Source organism: Coregonus lavaretus, assembly GCF_964263955.1.
Source record: "Coregonus lavaretus genome assembly, chromosome: 15".
Taxonomy (NCBI): Eukaryota; Metazoa; Chordata; class Actinopteri; order Salmoniformes; family Salmonidae; genus Coregonus; species Coregonus lavaretus.
In genome coordinates, this window is record NC_140002.1 from 13,058,751 (window position 1) to 13,077,378 (window position 18,628).

At 48.2% G+C, this 18,628-nt stretch overlaps 1 protein-coding gene across 1 annotated transcript in view; it reads left to right on the plus strand.

The window, feature by feature from the left end:
- Positions 1-18,628, plus strand: part of LOC311142620 (leucine-rich repeat-containing protein 75A-like) — a gene marked incomplete at its 3' end in the record, with an annotated part of 49,359 nt that overhangs the window by 18,200 nt on the left and 12,531 nt on the right. The window contains exon 3 of the mRNA XM_084178281.1: positions 18,504-18,616. Within this exon, the coding sequence (XP_084034407.1) occupies positions 18,504-18,616 (113 nt within the window). The remainder of the gene's footprint in view (positions 1-18,503; positions 18,617-18,628) is intronic.

The window sequence follows — 18,628 nt, forward strand, 5'->3', positions numbered from 1 at the left end:
ATGAATAATGTCTGACAATACCTTTTTAATTCTATGCGCTATACATTTTGCTAGAATTTTTGCATAACAACATTGAAGTGTAAGGGGCCTCCAATTTTTTTAATGGACTGGATCTTTATATTTATCACCTGGGTGCTGTTTCAGTCATAGTGAAATCAGACCTTCTTGTTGAATATCAGATAGGCTACCATTTTTATAGGAGTGGTTAAAACCTCTTCATCAGGAGGTTCCCCATATCCGGGGTACTCCTCCCGCAATCTCAAACAATGGCATAGTACGGTTTTTAAACATGTGTGAATACCTGAATGTTATACACTACTGGAACGAGAAGCGTCTCAACTGTGAATCTAGCTAAACTGTTGTTACCCAAATTAAATAATATTCCGACTCCAAGCAAATATATAAGCATATAGCAAAACCAGTACTGTATTTTGAAACCGTGCATGCCCGTATATTCGTAGACAGATAACGTATTTTTCTCAACCTATCTACACAAACGATACACCATTCAAAAGCTGCTAGCTCACAGATTCCAACAGTGATAGCCGTGTTCCTCTATGCCCAACACTCACTAAACTATTAATCAAAGAACGTCAATAACAAACTTCATTTTTTTTTATCACAACAACAAACTGTGTCTTACCTTTGTTGTTTCTGTTACCAAAAGTAGTGTCTGATCGAATAAAACCACTTGAAAAGATACTCTAGGGTCTCTCTCTCATTCCGAGTCGATTTCAATTAGTTTCCATCGTTTTACATGGCCAACAATGTGTTTGAAGATGAAGTCAGTAGTTTGGTTCAATCACAACAGGCACTGTTTTGTCGCCATCTTCTGGATATATGATGCAATCCTCGTGGTTTGTCATTGTTCTCATTTAATTCTACAGATCCAGAGCTTTCGATAGAGGGGTCACATGTCAAAATCGACCAACCGGTTGTTGAAATATCCAGGTGCGCACCTCATTGTCTCATATTAGTTTACTATCCAACACTAGAATTTCGGAGGTAAAACGCAAAGTTTATTCAAATATGGCAGGCTCTAGTAACAAATATACAGTCACAGAGGCGTAATTAATTGTAACAGATGAAAGTTGGACTCCATGTATCCCCATTGACTCTGAATCAGACGATGAGGACCTGCTTAGACCGGACGAACCAGACCCCAACGACGAGAACGAAGGTTATCGTGTCCAGGGCCCTACTCAAGCATCAGAAGAGTATGTAATCCCATTGTTATTTATTACTTCTAATACTACTATTACTAATTTATTGTATGAGTACAAAACATACATTCTAAAATATCTATTTGAGTAACTGAAGCTCAACGTAAGTTAGCGCTAGCTAGCTTAGCCTAGAGGCCCACGCGCAAATTGACTTACAATAGAACGCTATGTGTATTATTTATTGTCACTGAATTATCACTTAAGTCAACATTCTCATAGTTCTAACTATTTATTTTATATATCTGACTGTTTTGAGTCAGATTTGTCAATGAATGAATACAAGTGTGTTTTAGTCATGATTTTCTTTTCTCTTTTGTCTTGTTTGTACAGTGAAGATGATTATAGGGGTATGAGCCACAGCCAGAGCATCTGCCTCCTCAGCCACAGCTTCCCCTTCCTCAGGCAGAGCCTCCTCTTCCTCAGCCTGGCCGCTTGTCTAGACAACGCACTTCTGCTCCCCTCCCTCGGCCACGGTCTTCATCGGACACTGAGTCCCCTGTAAAGAGCCCTCAACCCAAAAGAAAAGGAAAAGCTTTCTCAAAGTCAGCGCATCCAAGTCAGCGTGGTGGAGGTAGGCCTGCCACTCCAAGAGTCGGGGAGGAAGAAGAGGAAGAAGAAGATAGGTGGCATAATAGAGAAGAGAAAAAAGGGTCTACATTTTGTGTGACAACCCACCCAAGGACACCATATCATTGTTTATAGTTTTGGGATGTGTGTAATTTTTGTTTTTAAATTTGTTGTTTGTTTATAGTTTCTAATAAATATGCTCAGTTAGAGTCAAACTTTCCCATTGTATGGTTTATTTCAATGGGAACACGTATAGAGGTCTGGGAGAACATGGGAAACAACATCAAAACAGTTGTATTTTGATGGAATGTACACATATAGTGATATGTTAGTGAAATTAAATGCCTTTTGCTGTCTGGTACCTGATAAAAGTCAAATGGCACTGATGGTGCCCAAATCTACCCAAATGTCTCCATTTGGTAATCCACCTAAACATACTTCAACTAAAACCCCTACAACTTTGGTTTACTTTACTTTATTGGCATCAAACTTCACATAAGTACTCGTCAGATATTGGGCTATGGTCCCATAGTGTTTAGGGGCTGCAGCTGCATAAGTCCAATAAATTATTCCCTATAAAACCTGAAGTTACTTTCAGGCGGAATCAAAACCTCCCAATTTATGCTGTGTTCTAGCTTCATGTACTCTGACACAGTAATACCCACATTAATTATTTCACTTAAAGATACATCTCCCATGTGTTACCTTTCTTTTGCTACCAAGATTATGTTGATAGCCCTTGTCGTTTTGGAGATATACTCTATTCAATTTGGGCATGCATTTTCGAGGCAGGCACTTTAGCCAGGTGCCTAGTGATGAAGAGGTTAAAACATGCTAATAACGGTCCTCTGAGTACATCAAAAAAAGGTTTGATATACCTCAACTGGTATGCCATCCAGCCCTGGAGTTTTCCCGGACTTAAAGGCTTTAATTGCATCTAGAAGTTCCTCCTCTGTAATTTGGCCTTCACATGAGTCTTTCTGTACAGCTGTTATTTTTTTATATTAATAATATAACATTCTTTACAATTAACTTCGGTTAGTGGAGATGGAGGAGACAAACGAAAACATATGCTTAAAGTGCTTCCTCTTTCAAAATATTGTTTGGTGAATCATGGGTGATTTGGTGCATTTTTCCCCATATTCCATCCAGTTCACTTTCTTTTTTCTAATACATTACACTTGATCTTTCTTGAATAGGTTCCTCCAGTTCTTTTTGGCTTTCTTCTAACTTATTCTGTGCCTCTATTTTTATTGCTATCTAGCTGTACTTTTAGTCCCTATATTTCCTTTGTTGATTTTAACTCATTTGACCTAAATTAAAGATGGGTATTGAATTGCATGGCCTCTAAAGCCATATTTAAAAGTGTCCCATACAATAAAGGAATCTGCTTGACTTATTTCGGAAAAAGTCTGTTATAAATTATTCTGTCTTGATTAAAAACAAGTTGTCATCCAATAGGCTTTGATTACATTTCCAATATCCTCACCTACATGGAATTTCTGTAAGAGTAATATATATGCCAATTATTTGATGGTCCGACCACATTCTGTCTCCTATCAACACTTTTTAAACTTTTGGTGCCAGCGAGAATTACATAAGAAAGTAGTCAAGACGACTAGCTTGATTGAGCCTCCGCCATGTACATCTCCCTAGGTCAGGTTATTTAAACCTCCATATACAGTATCCACTAATTCCAATATATCCATGATATTTGTGATTTCCTTAAGCGCATGAGGGTGATAGTTTGTAGTGTGATTTTCTTTACGGTCCATTTAGGTATTTAAAACCGTATTATAATCTCCCACCATAATAATAGAGTCTTGTATTGCTTGTTATTTGGACCATATAGGTTAATGAGCCAAATCTGTTTATGGTCCAATAACATTTAAAATAATCCATCTACCTTGCAGATCTGTTTGGACAGTTTGCACATTCGGATCAAAATTATTGTTAATTAATATCATCACCTCTTTTGAGGTTATTTGCCCATGGGAGAAGCATATCCCCCCCCCCCCATCCTTTTTCCACACAACTTCAAAATTGTTGAATGAGTTTCCTGTAAACAATAGATATTATATTCCTTCTCTTTCAGCCAGGTAAATACTGATAGTCTTTTCTCATCTGCTAAACCATTACAATTACAACTGGCTATACTTATTTCACCATTTATCATAATGAGATACATAATATATGTTTGTAAACTTACCATTAAAAAGTACCACGATGATTGAGTTTCCAAATAGCTGTAACATGATATTTGCACTGTTACTGAGTAAACCTCCAATTGTTCTCCACTACACGCTAAAACCTCCCCCCATCCCAAATTGGGTTGTCGCCCCAGTGACTGGCAGACCACCCCTGTCCACCTGGATCCTAGGCCCTTTGAGAGATTGGGACTCATCCTTTGAAAAGAGTACACAGTGCTACCTACAGAACAGAAGCAGGTCAACAGCCAAAAGCACTTCCAACGCCCCCACCTCGATTATACTGTATACAGCTATAAAAATTTAAAAAAAATGTATTTATGAAAAAATTCTTGCATCCCTTCATTTATTTCCACAATTAACAAATAATATGCGTAATAATGTAGGCACTTCCTACGAAGGAGTATTACGTATAACCGGACTGACTGTCAGAAGAACCGATGTAGATGTGGTGGAGGAGTCAGGCGCAGGACACAGAGGCTTCGTCCAAAAGACTTTACTAGTCCAAAGTGCAACAAAACAATACACGACCTCGAAAACAAATGGAGGCGAGGGAATTACGCAACATGCGTAAAACAATAAACAAAACTAACAGAGCGCAAACACGCAGCTCCGCACGACAGGCAAACAACAACACACAATCTAACTAATACAAAACAGGGAACATATAGGACACGTAATCAGAACACAAACAGACACAGGTGTACAAGACAGACTAAAGCAATCACACCACGAAACATACAACGGTGGCAGCTAGTACTCCGGGGACGGCGAACGCCGAAGCCTGCCCGAACCAGGAGGAGGAGCAGTCTCGGCCGAAACCGTGACAGTACCCCCCCCTTGACGCGCGGCTCCAGCCGTGCGCCGACCCCGGCCTCGGGGACGGCCAGGAGGACGCGGACCCGGGCGCGTGGGATGCCCACGGTGGAACTCAGTCAGGAGGGATGGATCGAGAATGTCCCTCCTAGGCACCCAGCACCGTTCCTCCGGACCGTACCCCTCCCACTCCACGAGATACTGGAGACCACTCATCCGGCGCCTCGAGTCCAAGATGGTCCGGACCCTGTACGCCGGGGCCCCCTCGATGTCCAAAGGGGGCGGAGGGGTCTCTCCTATCTCATCTTCTTGGAGTGGGCCAGCTACCACCGGCCTGAGAAGAGACACATGGAACGAGGGGTTAATATTTTTGTACTCAATAGGCAGTTGTAACCTGTAACACACCTCGTTCAATCTTCTCAGGACTTTGAAGGGCCCCACAAACCGCCGACCCAGCTTCCGGCAGGGCAGGCGGAGGGGCAGGTTTCGAGTCGAGAGCCAGACTCGATCTCCCGGTGCGTACACCGGTCCCTCACTGCGGTGGCGATCGGCGCTCGCCTTTTGTTGACGGATGGCCCGCTGCAGATGGACATGGGCAGCGTCCCACGTCTCCTCCGAGCACCGAATCCACTCGTCCACCGCAGGGGCCTCGATCTGGCTCTCGTGCCACGGTGCCAGGACCGGCTGATACCCTAAAACACACTGGAAAGGTGTTAAACCAGTGGAGGAGTGGCGGAGAGAGTTCTGGGCCATCTCTGCCCAGGGGATATACCTGGACCACTCCTCCGGCCGGTCCCGGCAATAGGACCTCAAAAACCTACCCACATCCTGGTTGACTCGTTCAACCTGCCCATTGCTCTCTGGGTGGTACCCCGAGGTAAGGCTCACCGAGACCCCCAAGCGTTCCATGAACGCCCCCCAGACTCTGGAGGTGAACTGGGGACCTCGGTCAGACACCATATCCTCGGGGACCCCATAGTGCCGGAACACGTGGGTAAATAGGGCCTCAGCGATTTGTAGGGCAGTAGGGAGACCCGGCATTGGGAGGAGACGACAGGCCTTGGAAAACCGATCCACAACGACCAAAATGGTGATATTCCCCTGGGAAGGGGGTAGGTCGGTCACAAAATCCACCGAGAGGTGGGACCATGGTCGTTGTGGAACGGGCAGGGGATGTAACTTACCCCTGGGCAAATGTCTAGGCGCCTTACACTGGGCGCACACTGAGCAGGAGGAGACATAAACCCTCACATCCCTATTTAACGTTGGCCACCAGTATTTCACGCTAAGGCAGTGCACTGTCCGGCCAATACCTGGATGTCCAGAGGAGGGTGATGTATGAGCCCAATAAATAAGACGATCACGAACCTCGAGCGGAACGTACGTCCGCCCCACAGGACACTCGGGGGGAGTAGGGTCGGTACGCAGTGCCCGCTCGATTTCCGCATCGACCTCCCATACCACCGGAGCCACCAGACAAGACTCCGGCAGTATGGAAGTACGCTCAATGGACCTCTCCTCTGTGTCATACCGCCGGGACAGGGCGTCCGCCTTACCGTTCTGGGACCCTGGGATGTATGTGATCTTAAAAACAAAACCGGGTCAGGAACATGTTCCACCTAGCCTGACGAGGGTTCAATCTCCTAGCTGCCCGGATGTACTCCAGGTTACGGTGATCAGTCAGAATGAGGAAAGGGTGTTGAGCCCCCTCAAGCCAATGCCTCCACACCTTTAGGGCCTGGACTACAGCTAACAGCTCCCTGTCCCCAACGTCATAATTGCGCTCCGCCGAGCTGAGCTTCTTGGAGTAGAACGCACAGGGGCGGAGCTTAGGTGGCGTGCCGGACCGTTGTGACAGGACTGCCCCAATACCGGTCTCGGACGCGTCTACCACTACTTGGAATGGTAAAGAGGGATCCGGATGCGCCAGCACCGGGGCCGAGGTGAACAGGTTCTTCAGTTTGACAAATGCCCTGTCCGCCTCAGCTGACCACTGCAAACGAACCGGACCCCCCTTTAGAAGGGACGTAATGGGAGCTGCAACCTGTCCAAAGCCCCGGATAAACCTCCGGTAGTAATTAGCAAAACCCAAGAACTGCTGCACCTCTTTTACAGTGGTTGGAGTTTGCCAATTACGCACGGCCGACACACGGTCTACCTCTATCTCCACACCAGACGCGGACAACCGATAACCCAAAAAGGAGACGGACTCCTGGAAGAACAGGCATTTCTCTGCCTTGACATACAAGTCATGCTCCAACAGTCTTCTCAACACTCGGCGCACCAGGGCTACATGCTCGGCTCGTGTAGAAGAGTACACTAGGATGTCGTCGATGTACACTACCACACCCTGCCCATGCATGTCCCGGAAAATCTCGTCAACAAAGGATTGGAAGACTGAAGGAGCATTCATTAGCCCGTATGGCATGACGAGATACTCGTAATGACCCGAAGTGGTGCTAAATGCCGTTTTCCATTCATCCCCCTCCCTAATGCGCACCAGATTGTACGCGCTCCTGAGATCCAACTTTGTGAAGAACTGCGCTCCGCGTAATGACTCCGTCATAGTCGCAATCAGTGGAAGAGGGTAACTGTACTTAACCGTGATCTGATTGAGACTACGGTAATCAATACACGGGCGCAAACCCCCGTCCTTCTTCTTCACAAAGAAGAAACTCGAGGAAACCGGGGAAGTGGAGGACCGTATGTATCCCTGTGCCAAGGACTCGGCTATGTAAGTCTCCATAGCCGCTGTCTCCTCTTGAGACAGGGGATACACACGGCTCCGCGGAAGAGCCGCTCCTGTTTGGAGATTTATCGCACAGTCCCCCTGTCTATGAGGTGGTAGCCGTGTTGCCCTCGCTTTGCTGAACACGAGTGCTAAGTCCTCATACTCGGGGGGAATGCGCATTGCGGGCACTTGGTTCGGACTCTCAACCGAGGTCGCCCCTAAGGAAACACCTAGACATCTCCCTACACACTGGGCAGACCACTCCATAAGAGCCCTCTGTTGCCACGCAATGGTAGGATCATGGGTGCTTAACCAGGGAAGCCCCAACACCACGGGGTACGCAGGAGAGTCAATCAGATAAAACTGAATGATCTCCTCATGACCCCCCTGCGTCGTCATAGTAAGTGGTGCTGTGACTTCTCTGATCAGCCCCGACCCCAACGGCCGGCTGTCTAAGGCGTGGACAGGAAAGGGGGCTTCTACCGGCCGAAGGGGAATTCCAAACCTATAACAAAATGCCCGATCAATAAAATTCCCAGCTGCGCCTGAATCTACTAGCGCCTTATGCTGGGAATGAGGTGCCACCTGTGGAAATCTCACAGGAATACTCATGTGACCAACAGAAAGCTCTGGGTAAGTGGGGCGCCTACTCACCTGAAATGACTCCCCAGTGCGTGACCTGTTGTCCCCTCTCCCAGGAGACCCTCCCCAGCACCTGGCCGCGGTGTGTCCTCCACGGCCACAGTTGGTGCAGGGGCAGGGACGGCCTGTTCAATAGGGCGATATGGGCGACGCACTGCCAAACGGGAAAAGGAAGGGATTTTTTTTCTAATCAATTATATCATGGCAACAGTAGTTATCAGTGTTCACGTCTGATCTGCCAGCCACTAAATGTCAAATCAGGCTAAAGTCGTGCTTCAAATGGCCCCGCCCGTTTTTGGGGCGATTTCAGTCAAGTTGAAAATCGCCCAGAAGTCTCTCATAGCCTGTCATGTAAAATCTATTTTTTTCAAATTTCAAAGCTTTCAATACATTCTCTATGGGTGTCTGTGGGCTTGCACTTACGCGCTTTCGTCATACGTGACGTAACCATGAACGTAACTAAGACAATAGCGGCTAGCAGCGTCTCTGTTGCGACCTGCAGTGTGGCGTTATTTTATGTTTTTAATTTGTAGACTTAGTTTACAAACATTCTGCCAACCATGGATTTCCAGTGGTTGGTTTTGGACTGATCTTGTTGATCGTGTACATACCCGCTACGAACGGACTAAATAATGAAAACGCTGCTGGCAGCGGAATCCCAATACAGCTGGGAGACTTGGCTGGATGACAGAGTCCCGGACAGAGAAGTGGAGCCGGCCGGCTTCACCCTGGTCAGAGCGGACCGCGATCCTGGTAAGAGAGCGACTCTGTACCCCGACATTGAACTGCTTTCTGTGTCATTGCGACCTTACTATCTGCCCCGTGAGTTCCCCCAATTGTTTGTTACCGTTGTGTACTGTTGATAATCACAAGTTTACTGGAGAACTGAGACCAAGTAGAGACTTTGGACAGGGTGGATATGGTATAATAAAGGCAGTTTATTCAGAGGTAAAGATATCTGGAATCGCGTGCACGGACTCGTTCGTCAAACTCTTAGGGAGAAGAGAGCCCCGAAAACATTGTGTGCAGACATTTTATACAATAAATGATGTAGGTTGAATCTAGTAGTTCTGATCTTCTGATTGGTCCTGATGAGTTGGGCGAGGTCCCCTCCACTATTGCATTGGCTCTGAGTCGGGTTCTCTGTCTTCAAATGTTCAGCCTAAAGAGAGGGGATTTTTGTGTGTGTGTGTGTGTTTAACAGTGATGATGTGTGTGTGTGTGTGTTATCAGTGATGATGTGTGTGTGTGTGTGTGTGTGTGTGTGTGTCCTCAGAGCAAGAACTCGTGAGTTGGAAGAACTGAGAGACCTATGGCGTGGGTGTTGTCCTTGGCCACCTGCTGACAAGGCTGACAAGATAGGACTCTTTTGTCCATTGTTATAGGATAGGAACAGCATTGATTGAAAACAAACGCCCAACACAAAATGGGTCATGCACAAGATTTTAGTCAGACCAAGCTATAACATTATATATTTACTACGACAGTACATTCAACCAAAAGCTAATATAACAAAGGCATCAGAGATTATTTATAATCTGTCACAGAAACTGGAATCCATCTCCCCAGATCAGTCAATAAATGCTTCTGGTATTGACTTATATGCTGCCCCTGTCTTCATGTTGTTGCTGGACATATCTTTTTTAAAATGTGTGTAGGTCACCTAAATCATCAGAAAAATTGCCCCTCCTGAGAATTTTTTCAGGAGCCGCCACTGTGCAGGGGACGGCCCCCCTCGGGTTCTCTCTCCTCCTCTCTCTAGCGCCAGCACCCCCGAGCTCCATGGGAATCGGCTCAGAGGTGCTGGAGGGTGGAATGGTCGGCCCCCACTCGGGACGTCCGCGGGTAGCCAGCAGGGTGTCGAGACGTATGGAGATGTCCACCAACTGGTCGAATGATAGGTTGGTGTCCCTGCAGGCCAGCTCACGACGAACGTCCTCTCGTAGGCTGCACCGGTAATGGTCGATGAGGGCCCTCTCATTCCACCCCGCATCCGCCGCTAGCGTCCGGAACTCCAGTGCGAACTCCTGTGCGCTCCTCTTCCCCTGTCGGAGGTGGAACAGACGCTCCCCCGCCGCTTTTCCATTTACATTACATTTTAGTCATTTAGCAGACGCTCTTATCCAGAGCGACTTACAGGAGCAATTAGGGTTAAGTGCCTTGCTCAAGGGCACATTAACGTCATTTAGCAGACGCTCTTAGCCAGAGCGACTCACAAATTGGTGCGTTCACCCTATAGCCAGTGGGATAACCACTTTACAATTTGGGGCGCGGGGGGGGGGGGGATTGTTTGTTACCGTTGTGTACTGTTGATAATCACAAGTTTACTGGAGAACTGAGACCAAGTAGAGACTTTGGACAGGGTGGATATGGTATAATAAAGGCAGTTTATTCAGAGGTAAAGATATCTGGAATCGCGTGCACGGACTCGTTCGTCAAACTCTTAGGGAGAAGAGAGCCCCGAAAACATTGTGTGCAGACATTTTATACAATAAATGATGTAGGTTGAATCTAGTAGTTCTGATCTTCTGATTGGTCCTGATGAGTTGGGCGAGGTCCCCTCCACTATTGCATTGGCTCTGAGTCGGGTTCTCTGTCTTCAAATGTTCAGCCTAAAGAGAGGGGATTTTTGTGTGTGTGTGTGTGTTTAACAGTGATGATGTGTGTGTGTGTGTGTTATCAGTGATGATGTGTGTGTGTGTGTGTGTGTGTGTGTGTGTCCTCAGAGCAAGAACTCGTGAGTTGGAAGAACTGAGAGACCTATGGCGTGGGTGTTGTCCTTGGCCACCTGCTGACAAGGCTGACAAGATAGGACTCTTTTGTCCATTGTTATAGGATAGGAACAGCATTGATTGAAAACAAACGCCCAACACAAAATGGGTCATGCACAAGATTTTAGTCAGACCAAGCTATAACATTATATATTTACTACGACAGTACATTCAACCAAAAGCTAATATAACAAAGGCATCAGAGATTATTTATAATCTGTCACAGAAACTGGAATCCATCTCCCCAGATCAGTCAATAAATGCTTCTGGTATTGACTTATATGCTGCCCCTGTCTTCATGTTGTTGCTGGACATATCTTTTTTAAAATGTGTGTAGGTCACCTAAATCATCAGAAAAATTGCCCCTCCTGAGAATTTTTTCAGGAGCCGCCACTGTGCAGGGGACGGCCCCCCTCGGGTTCTCTCTCCTCCTCTCTCTAGCGCCAGCACCCCCGAGCTCCATGGGAATCGGCTCAGAGGTGCTGGAGGGTGGAATGGTCGGCCCCCACTCGGGACGTCCGCGGGTAGCCAGCAGGGTGTCGAGACGTATGGAGATGTCCACCAACTGGTCGAATGATAGGTTGGTGTCCCTGCAGGCCAGCTCACGACGAACGTCCTCTCGTAGGCTGCACCGGTAATGGTCGATGAGGGCCCTCTCATTCCACCCCGCATCCGCCGCTAGCGTCCGGAACTCCAGTGCGAACTCCTGTGCGCTCCTCTTCCCCTGTCGGAGGTGGAACAGACGCTCCCCCGCCGCTTTTCCATTTACATTACATTTTAGTCATTTAGCAGACGCTCTTATCCAGAGCGACTTACAGGAGCAATTAGGGTTAAGTGCCTTGCTCAAGGGCACATTAACGTCATTTAGCAGACGCTCTTAGCCAGAGCGACTCACAAATTGGTGCGTTCACCCTATAGCCAGTGGGATAACCACTTTACAATTTGGGGCGCGGGGGGGGGGGGGGGGGGGGTTAGAAGGAATACTTTATCCTATCCCAGGTATTCCTTAAAGAGGTGGGGTTTCAAATGTCTCCGGAAGGTGGTGAGTGTCTCCGCTGTCCTGGCGTCGTGAGGGAGCTTGTTCCACCATTGGGGTGCCAGAGCAGCGAACAGTTTTGACTGGGCTGAGCGGGAGCTATGCTTCCGCAGAGGAAGGGGAGCCAGCAGGCCAGAGGTGGATGAACGCAATGCCCTCGTTTGGGTGTAGGGACTGATCAGAGCCTGAAGGTACAGAGGTGCCGTTCCCCTCACTGCTCCATAGGCAAGCACCATGGTCTTGTAGCGGATGCGAGCTTCAACTGGAAGCCAGTGGAGTGTGCGGAGGAGGGGGGTGACGTGAGAGAACTTGGGAAGGTTGAACACCAGACGGGCTGCGGCATTCTGGATGAGTTGTAGGGGTTTAATGGCACAGGCAGGGAGGCCAGCCAACAGCGAGTTGCAGTAGTCCAGACGGGAGATGACAAGTGCCTGGATTAGGACCTGTGCCGCTTCCTGTGTAAGGCAGGGTCGTACTCTCCGAATGTTGTAGAGCATGAACCTGCAGGAGCGGGTCACCGCCTTGATGTTGGCGGAGAACGACAGGGTGTTGTCCAGGGTCACGCCTAGGCTCTTCGCACTCTGGGAGGAGGACACAGCGGAGTTGTCAACCGTGATGGCGAGATCATGGAACGGGCAGTCCTTCCCCGGGAGGAAGAGCAGCTCCGTCTTGCCAGGGTTCAGCTTGAGGTGGTGATCCGTCATCCATACTGATATGTCTGCCAGACATGCAGAGATGCGATTCGCCACCTGGTTATCAGAAGGGGGAAAGGAGAAGATTAGTTGTGTATCGTCAGCGTAGCAATGATAGGAAAGGCCATGTGAGGATATGACAGAGCCAAGTGACTTGGTGTATAGGGAGAAAAGGAGAGGGCCTAGAACTGAGCCCTGGGGGACACCAGTGGTGAGAGCACGTGGTGCGGAGACAGCTTCTCGCCACGCCACTTGGTAGGAGCGACCGGTCAGGTAGGACGCAATCCAGGAGTGAGCCGCGCCGGAGATGCCCAGCTCGGAGAGGGTGGAGAGGAGGATCTGATGGTTCACAGTATCAAAGGCAGCAGACAGGTCTAGAAGGACAAGAGCAGAGGAGAGAGAGTTAGCTTTAGCAGTGCGGAGAGTCTCCGTGACACAGAGAAGAGCAGTCTCAGTTGAATGACCAGTCCTGAAACCTGATTGGTTTGGATCAAGAAGGTCATTCTGAGAGAGATAGCAAGAGAGTTGGCTAAAGACGGCACGCTCAATAGTTTTGGAAAGAAAAGAAAGAAGGGATACTGGTCTGTAGTTGTTGACATCAGTGGGGTCGAGTGTTTGTTTTTTGAGAAGGGGAGCAACTCTCGCTCTCTTGAAGACGGAAGGGACATGGCCAGCGGTCAAGGATGAGTTGATCAGCGAGGTGAGGTAGGGGAGAAGGTCACCGGAGATGGTCTGGAGAAGGGAGGAGGGGATGGGGTCAAGCGGGCAGGTTGTTGGGCGGCCTGCAGTCACAAGTCGCAGGATTTTATCTGGAGAGAGAGGGGAGAAAGAAGTCAAAGCATAGGGTAGGGCAGTGTGAGCAGGACCAGCAGTGTCATTAGACTTAACAAACGAGGATCGGATGTCGTCAACCTTCTTTTCAAAGTGGTTGACGAAGTCATCCACAGAGAGAGAGGAGGGGGGGGGGGGGGGGGGGGGAGGATTCAGGAGGGAGGAAAATGTGGCAAAGAGCTTCCTAGGGTTAGAGGCAGATGCTTGGAATTTAGAGTGGTAGAAGGTGGCCTTAGCAGCAGAAACAGATGAAGAAAATGTAGAGAGGAGGGAGTGAAAATATGCCAGGTCGGCAGGGAGTTTAGTTTTCTTCCATTTCCACTCCGCTGCCCGGAGCTCTGTTCTGTGAGCTCGCAATGAGTCATCAAGCCACGGAGCTGGAGGGGAGGACCGAGCCGGCCGGGAGGATAGGGGACACAGAGAGTCAAAGGATGCAGAAAGGGAGGAGAGGAGGGTTGAGGAGGCAGAATCAGGAGATTGGAGGGAGAAGGATTGAGCAGAGGGAAGAGATGATAGGATGGAAGAGGAGAGAGTAGTGGGAGAGAGAGAGCGAAGGTTGCGGCGGCGCATTACCATCTGTGTAGGGGCAGAGTGAGTAGTGTGGGAGGAGAGCGAGAGAGAAAAGGAAACAAAGTAGTGGTCGGAGACATGGAGGGGAGTTGCAGTGAGATTAGTAGAGGAGCAGCATCTAGTGAAGATGAGGTCAAGCGTATTGCCTGCCTTGTGAGTAGGGGGGGACGGTGAGAGGGTGAGGTCGAAAGAGGAGAGGAGTGGAAAGAAGGAGGCAGAGAGAAATGAGTCAAATGTGGACATAGGGAGGTTGAAATCCCCCAAAACTGTGAGGGGTGAGCCATCCTCAGGGAAGGAACTTATCAAGGCGTCAAGCTCATTGATGAACTCTCCAAGGGAACCTGGAGGGCGATAGATGACAAGGATATTAAGCTTAAATGGGCTAGTGACTGTGACAGCATGGAATTAAAATGAGGAGATAGACAGATGGGTTAGGGGAAAAATTGAGAATGTCCACTTGAGAGAGATGAGGATTCCTGTACCACCACCCCTCTGACCAGATGCTCTCGGGGTATGCGAGAACACATGGTCAGACGAGGAGAGAGCAGTAGGAGTAGCAGTGTTTTCAGTGGTGATCCATGTTTCCGTCAGCGCCAGGAAGTCGAGGGACTGGAGGTTGGAATAGGCTGGGATGAAGTCAGCTTTGTTGGCAGCAGAACGGCAGTTCCAGAGGCTGCCTGCGACCTGGAACTCCACGTGGGTGGTGCGTGCAGGGACCACCAGGTTAGAGAGGCAGCAGCCACGCGGTGTGTTGCGTTTGTGTAGCCTGTGCAGAGAGGAGAGAACAGGGATAGGCAGAGGCATAGTTGACAGGCTGTAGCAAATGGCTACAAAAATGCAGAGGAGATCGGAATGAAATGAGCTAAGCATCTGGGAGCGGAGAGAGCAGGGCCTCCCTCACCAAAAACTTCTACCTCAGAAACTAAAATTGTTTCACTGAACCACCCGAACAAAAACTCTCCCAACTTCCGCCTTTAGAAATCAGAATTGTTGTGAACCACAGCGGTTCAATGTTTAAAGGAATAGACTCAACCCACTTTATTCAGCTAGCCAACTATGACACCATAGCTAACTAGCAAGCTAGCATCCAATAACAATAACACACCGTTTAGCACCAACACTTGGTCACAACAAACCACCAATAGTGTGATAACACACTAAACAGATCATTCGTGTCTGTGTCAAGTTCCTTTCATGACGCAGCAATGATTAGACGTTGGCTAGCTAGGACAAGTATATTGTATTTAGCTACTACCGTACAGTTAGCTGGTCGTGTTGGGTAGCTAGCAATGGCCACTGTGTTGACTTTGTTTGAAGAACGGCTAGCTAGCTAGCTTCGTGCTACACCCGGCACACAATGGCTATTGTGTTGACTCTGACTCTGTTCGAAAAAACGGCTAGGTAGCTCGCTTCGTGCTACAGCCGGCACTGCCAAGACACAGTAACTACACACAACAACCCACGATGCCTAGCTATGACGCCGTAGCTAACTTGCAAGCTAGCATCCATTAACACACAATTTAGCATCAATACTTGGTTACAACAAACTGCCAAGAGTGTGTTAGCACACTAAACAGATAATTCAAGTCCGTGTCTAGTTCCTTTCATAACGCATAACGCAGCAAAAAATTAAACGTTGGCTAGCAGCACATTAACATTGGAACCAGCTCTCCAGCGTTGCTAATCGTTACCAGTAGCTACCCGCTAGCTAGCTAGCCTCGTGCTTCGATACTAACCTACAATTACCTACGGAAACCTACAATAACAACATTACTAACCTATAATAAATACAATACCTAACTACGGCTAACTACCTACCTACGATCTAATACATGGTTAAGCAAAAAATTAAACGTTGGCTAGCACTACATTAACATTGGAACCAGCTCTCCAGCGTTGCTAATCGTTACCAGTAGCTACCCGCTAGCTAGCTAGCCTCGTGCTTCGATACTAACCTACAATTACCTACGGAAACCTACAATAACAACATTACTAACCTATAATAAATACAATACCTAACTACAGCTAACTACCTACCTACGATCTAATACATGGTTAAGCTTTACTCAACACCATATGAGAAGCATACCTCCTGCTTACCTCCAGCTAGAGAAAAACACGACCTACACTGCCATTTACAACGGATTCAGGTGGGTGATCGAAGACAGCCCTGAAGCGGCGGGAGAACTCCGCGTAGGTGATGGTAGCGGCGTCTATTCCCCTCCATTCGGCGTTGGCCCACTCCAACGCCTTGCCGGATAGACAGGAGATGAGGGCGGAGACGCTCTCGTATCCCGAGGGCGCTGGGTGTATGGTAGCCAGGTAGAGTTCCACCTGCAGGAGGAACCCCTGACACCCGGCTGCAGAACCGTCATATGCCCTCGGGAGCGAGAGCCGAATGCCACTGGGTTCCGGTGCTGAGAGAGGAGGACTGGCCGTTGGTGATGGGACGGAGTAAGAAGGCGTGGGCACCTCTCCAGTCACCAACCGGCGCAGAGTGTTGGACACCTCGTCCATGGCGGCCCCAAGTTGCCGGATCATGGTGTCTTGATAGCTGATCCGTTCTTCCAGCGACTTGGGTGCCGCCTCTGCTCCTGCTGACTCCATAGTTGGTGTGTTGTTCTGTCAGAAGAACCGATGTAGATGTGGTGGAGGAGTCAGGCGCAGGACACAGAGGCTTCGTCCAAAAGACTTTACTAGTCCAAAGTGCAACAAAACAATACACGACCTCGAAAACAAATGGAGGCGAGGGAATTACGCAACATGCGTAAAACAATAAACAAAACTAACAGAGCGCAAACACGCAGCTCCGCACGACAGGCAAACAACAACACACAATCTAACTAATATAAAACAGGGAACTTATAGGACACGTAATCAGAACACAAACAGACACAGGTGTACAAGACAGACTAAAGCAATCACACCACGAAACATACAACGGTGGCAGCTAGTACTCCGGGGACGGCGAACGCCGAAGCCTGCCCGAACCAGGAGGAGGAGCAGTCTCGGCCGAAACCGTGACACTGACATTACAAAAAAATCTTATTATCCCACAAACAGACAAAATACATCCTCTGCAAGCAAACAATTATTGTGATTCATCCTATACTTTCCCTAACATCATTACCCCATAGCAACAGATGTGGGATACATACACACACACACACTCCCCACCCCTCCCCCAAAACAACCACAAGCTCAGATGTTCAACAGTTGTTCCAACCCCAAGCCCAACTCAAGAGAATACTTGATGTGTGAATGCATATACAGTTGCAGCTGTTTGAGAAGGCATGCCAAATTAAGCAGGAATGGGGAGATTTGATTAACCAATGTCTAGTCCTAGCTGATGGAGATCGGATACACCCTTTTCTCCCGAAACACACACACGCTGGTCCCCCGTTGTGACTATTTTCCCAAGCAGCTCTGTGCAGTCAGACCATTAGATAATTTTGTGCCGCCAGGGACACAATAATTCCCCCCTCACTGATTGTCTGAGTGTGACCCCCTCCCCATGGGTTACTGCATCTAGTGTTGCCAGCACTGCCACTACCTGGGTGGAGTTACTCCACCGGAATTCCCACTGGCTAGGTACGAGGTCGTCAAGGTTCTCATTAGCAGCTTTAAGAGATTCCTTGTGTATTATGCTCACCCATCCGGGGGCTTTTAAAGTTATTTAAATACATTTATTTGAATTGAATACGCTTGGAAAGTAGAGCTAGCTAGCTAAGGTTGTTTACAGTTAGCAACCACTACGACACTCTTATGCTTACTACCGTAGCACTGTCGTGTCAAACACCTGTCTCCAAAAATTACTGTCTCCAATTGTGTTTACATTAAGTGATTGTGACGCACCTTCCATGCATACTGAATATAATTTGGTAGCCTGTTGCCATCACGTTTGGCCTCTATATGTGGATGTTATTGGTCAAAGACCTCTTCCCCTGTCCAGACTGTCCACTGTGTGTGAATCCTCCTCAGAATCGGTCAAGACATTTACATTTTAGTCATTTAGCAGACGCTCTTATCCAGAGCGACTTACAGTTAGTGAATACATATTTTTTTATACTGGCCCCCCATGGGAAACGAACCCACAACCCTGGCGTTGCAAACACCATGCTCTATCAACTGAGCTACATCCCTGCCGGCCATTCCCTCCCCTACCCTGGACGACGCTGGGCCAATTGTGCGCCGCCCATGAGTCTCCCGGTCGCGGCCGGCTGGGGTGCCTCAGGGATCGATACTAGCCCTAGTCAATATCTGTCAGGGAAATAAAGCATACTGGGCTACAAGTCAAGTCAAGGCTGTTATGAAAAAGGAAGGTCCAACAACATCATTCGCTCGCCTTACTTCTCTCATTCACTCCCATTCACTTCTACATTTTTTCTCTTCTGCTTCTCTTTCACTCTCTTCTCAGGAACAGGATTCCCTGGGTGCTATGGAGAAGGTGTGTCGTCAGTTGATGTACCACTTGAGCCCTCACTCCCAGTGGCGCAGGCAGGGGCTCCTGAAGAGCAAGCCTCAGCCCAGGTGAGTCCCAGT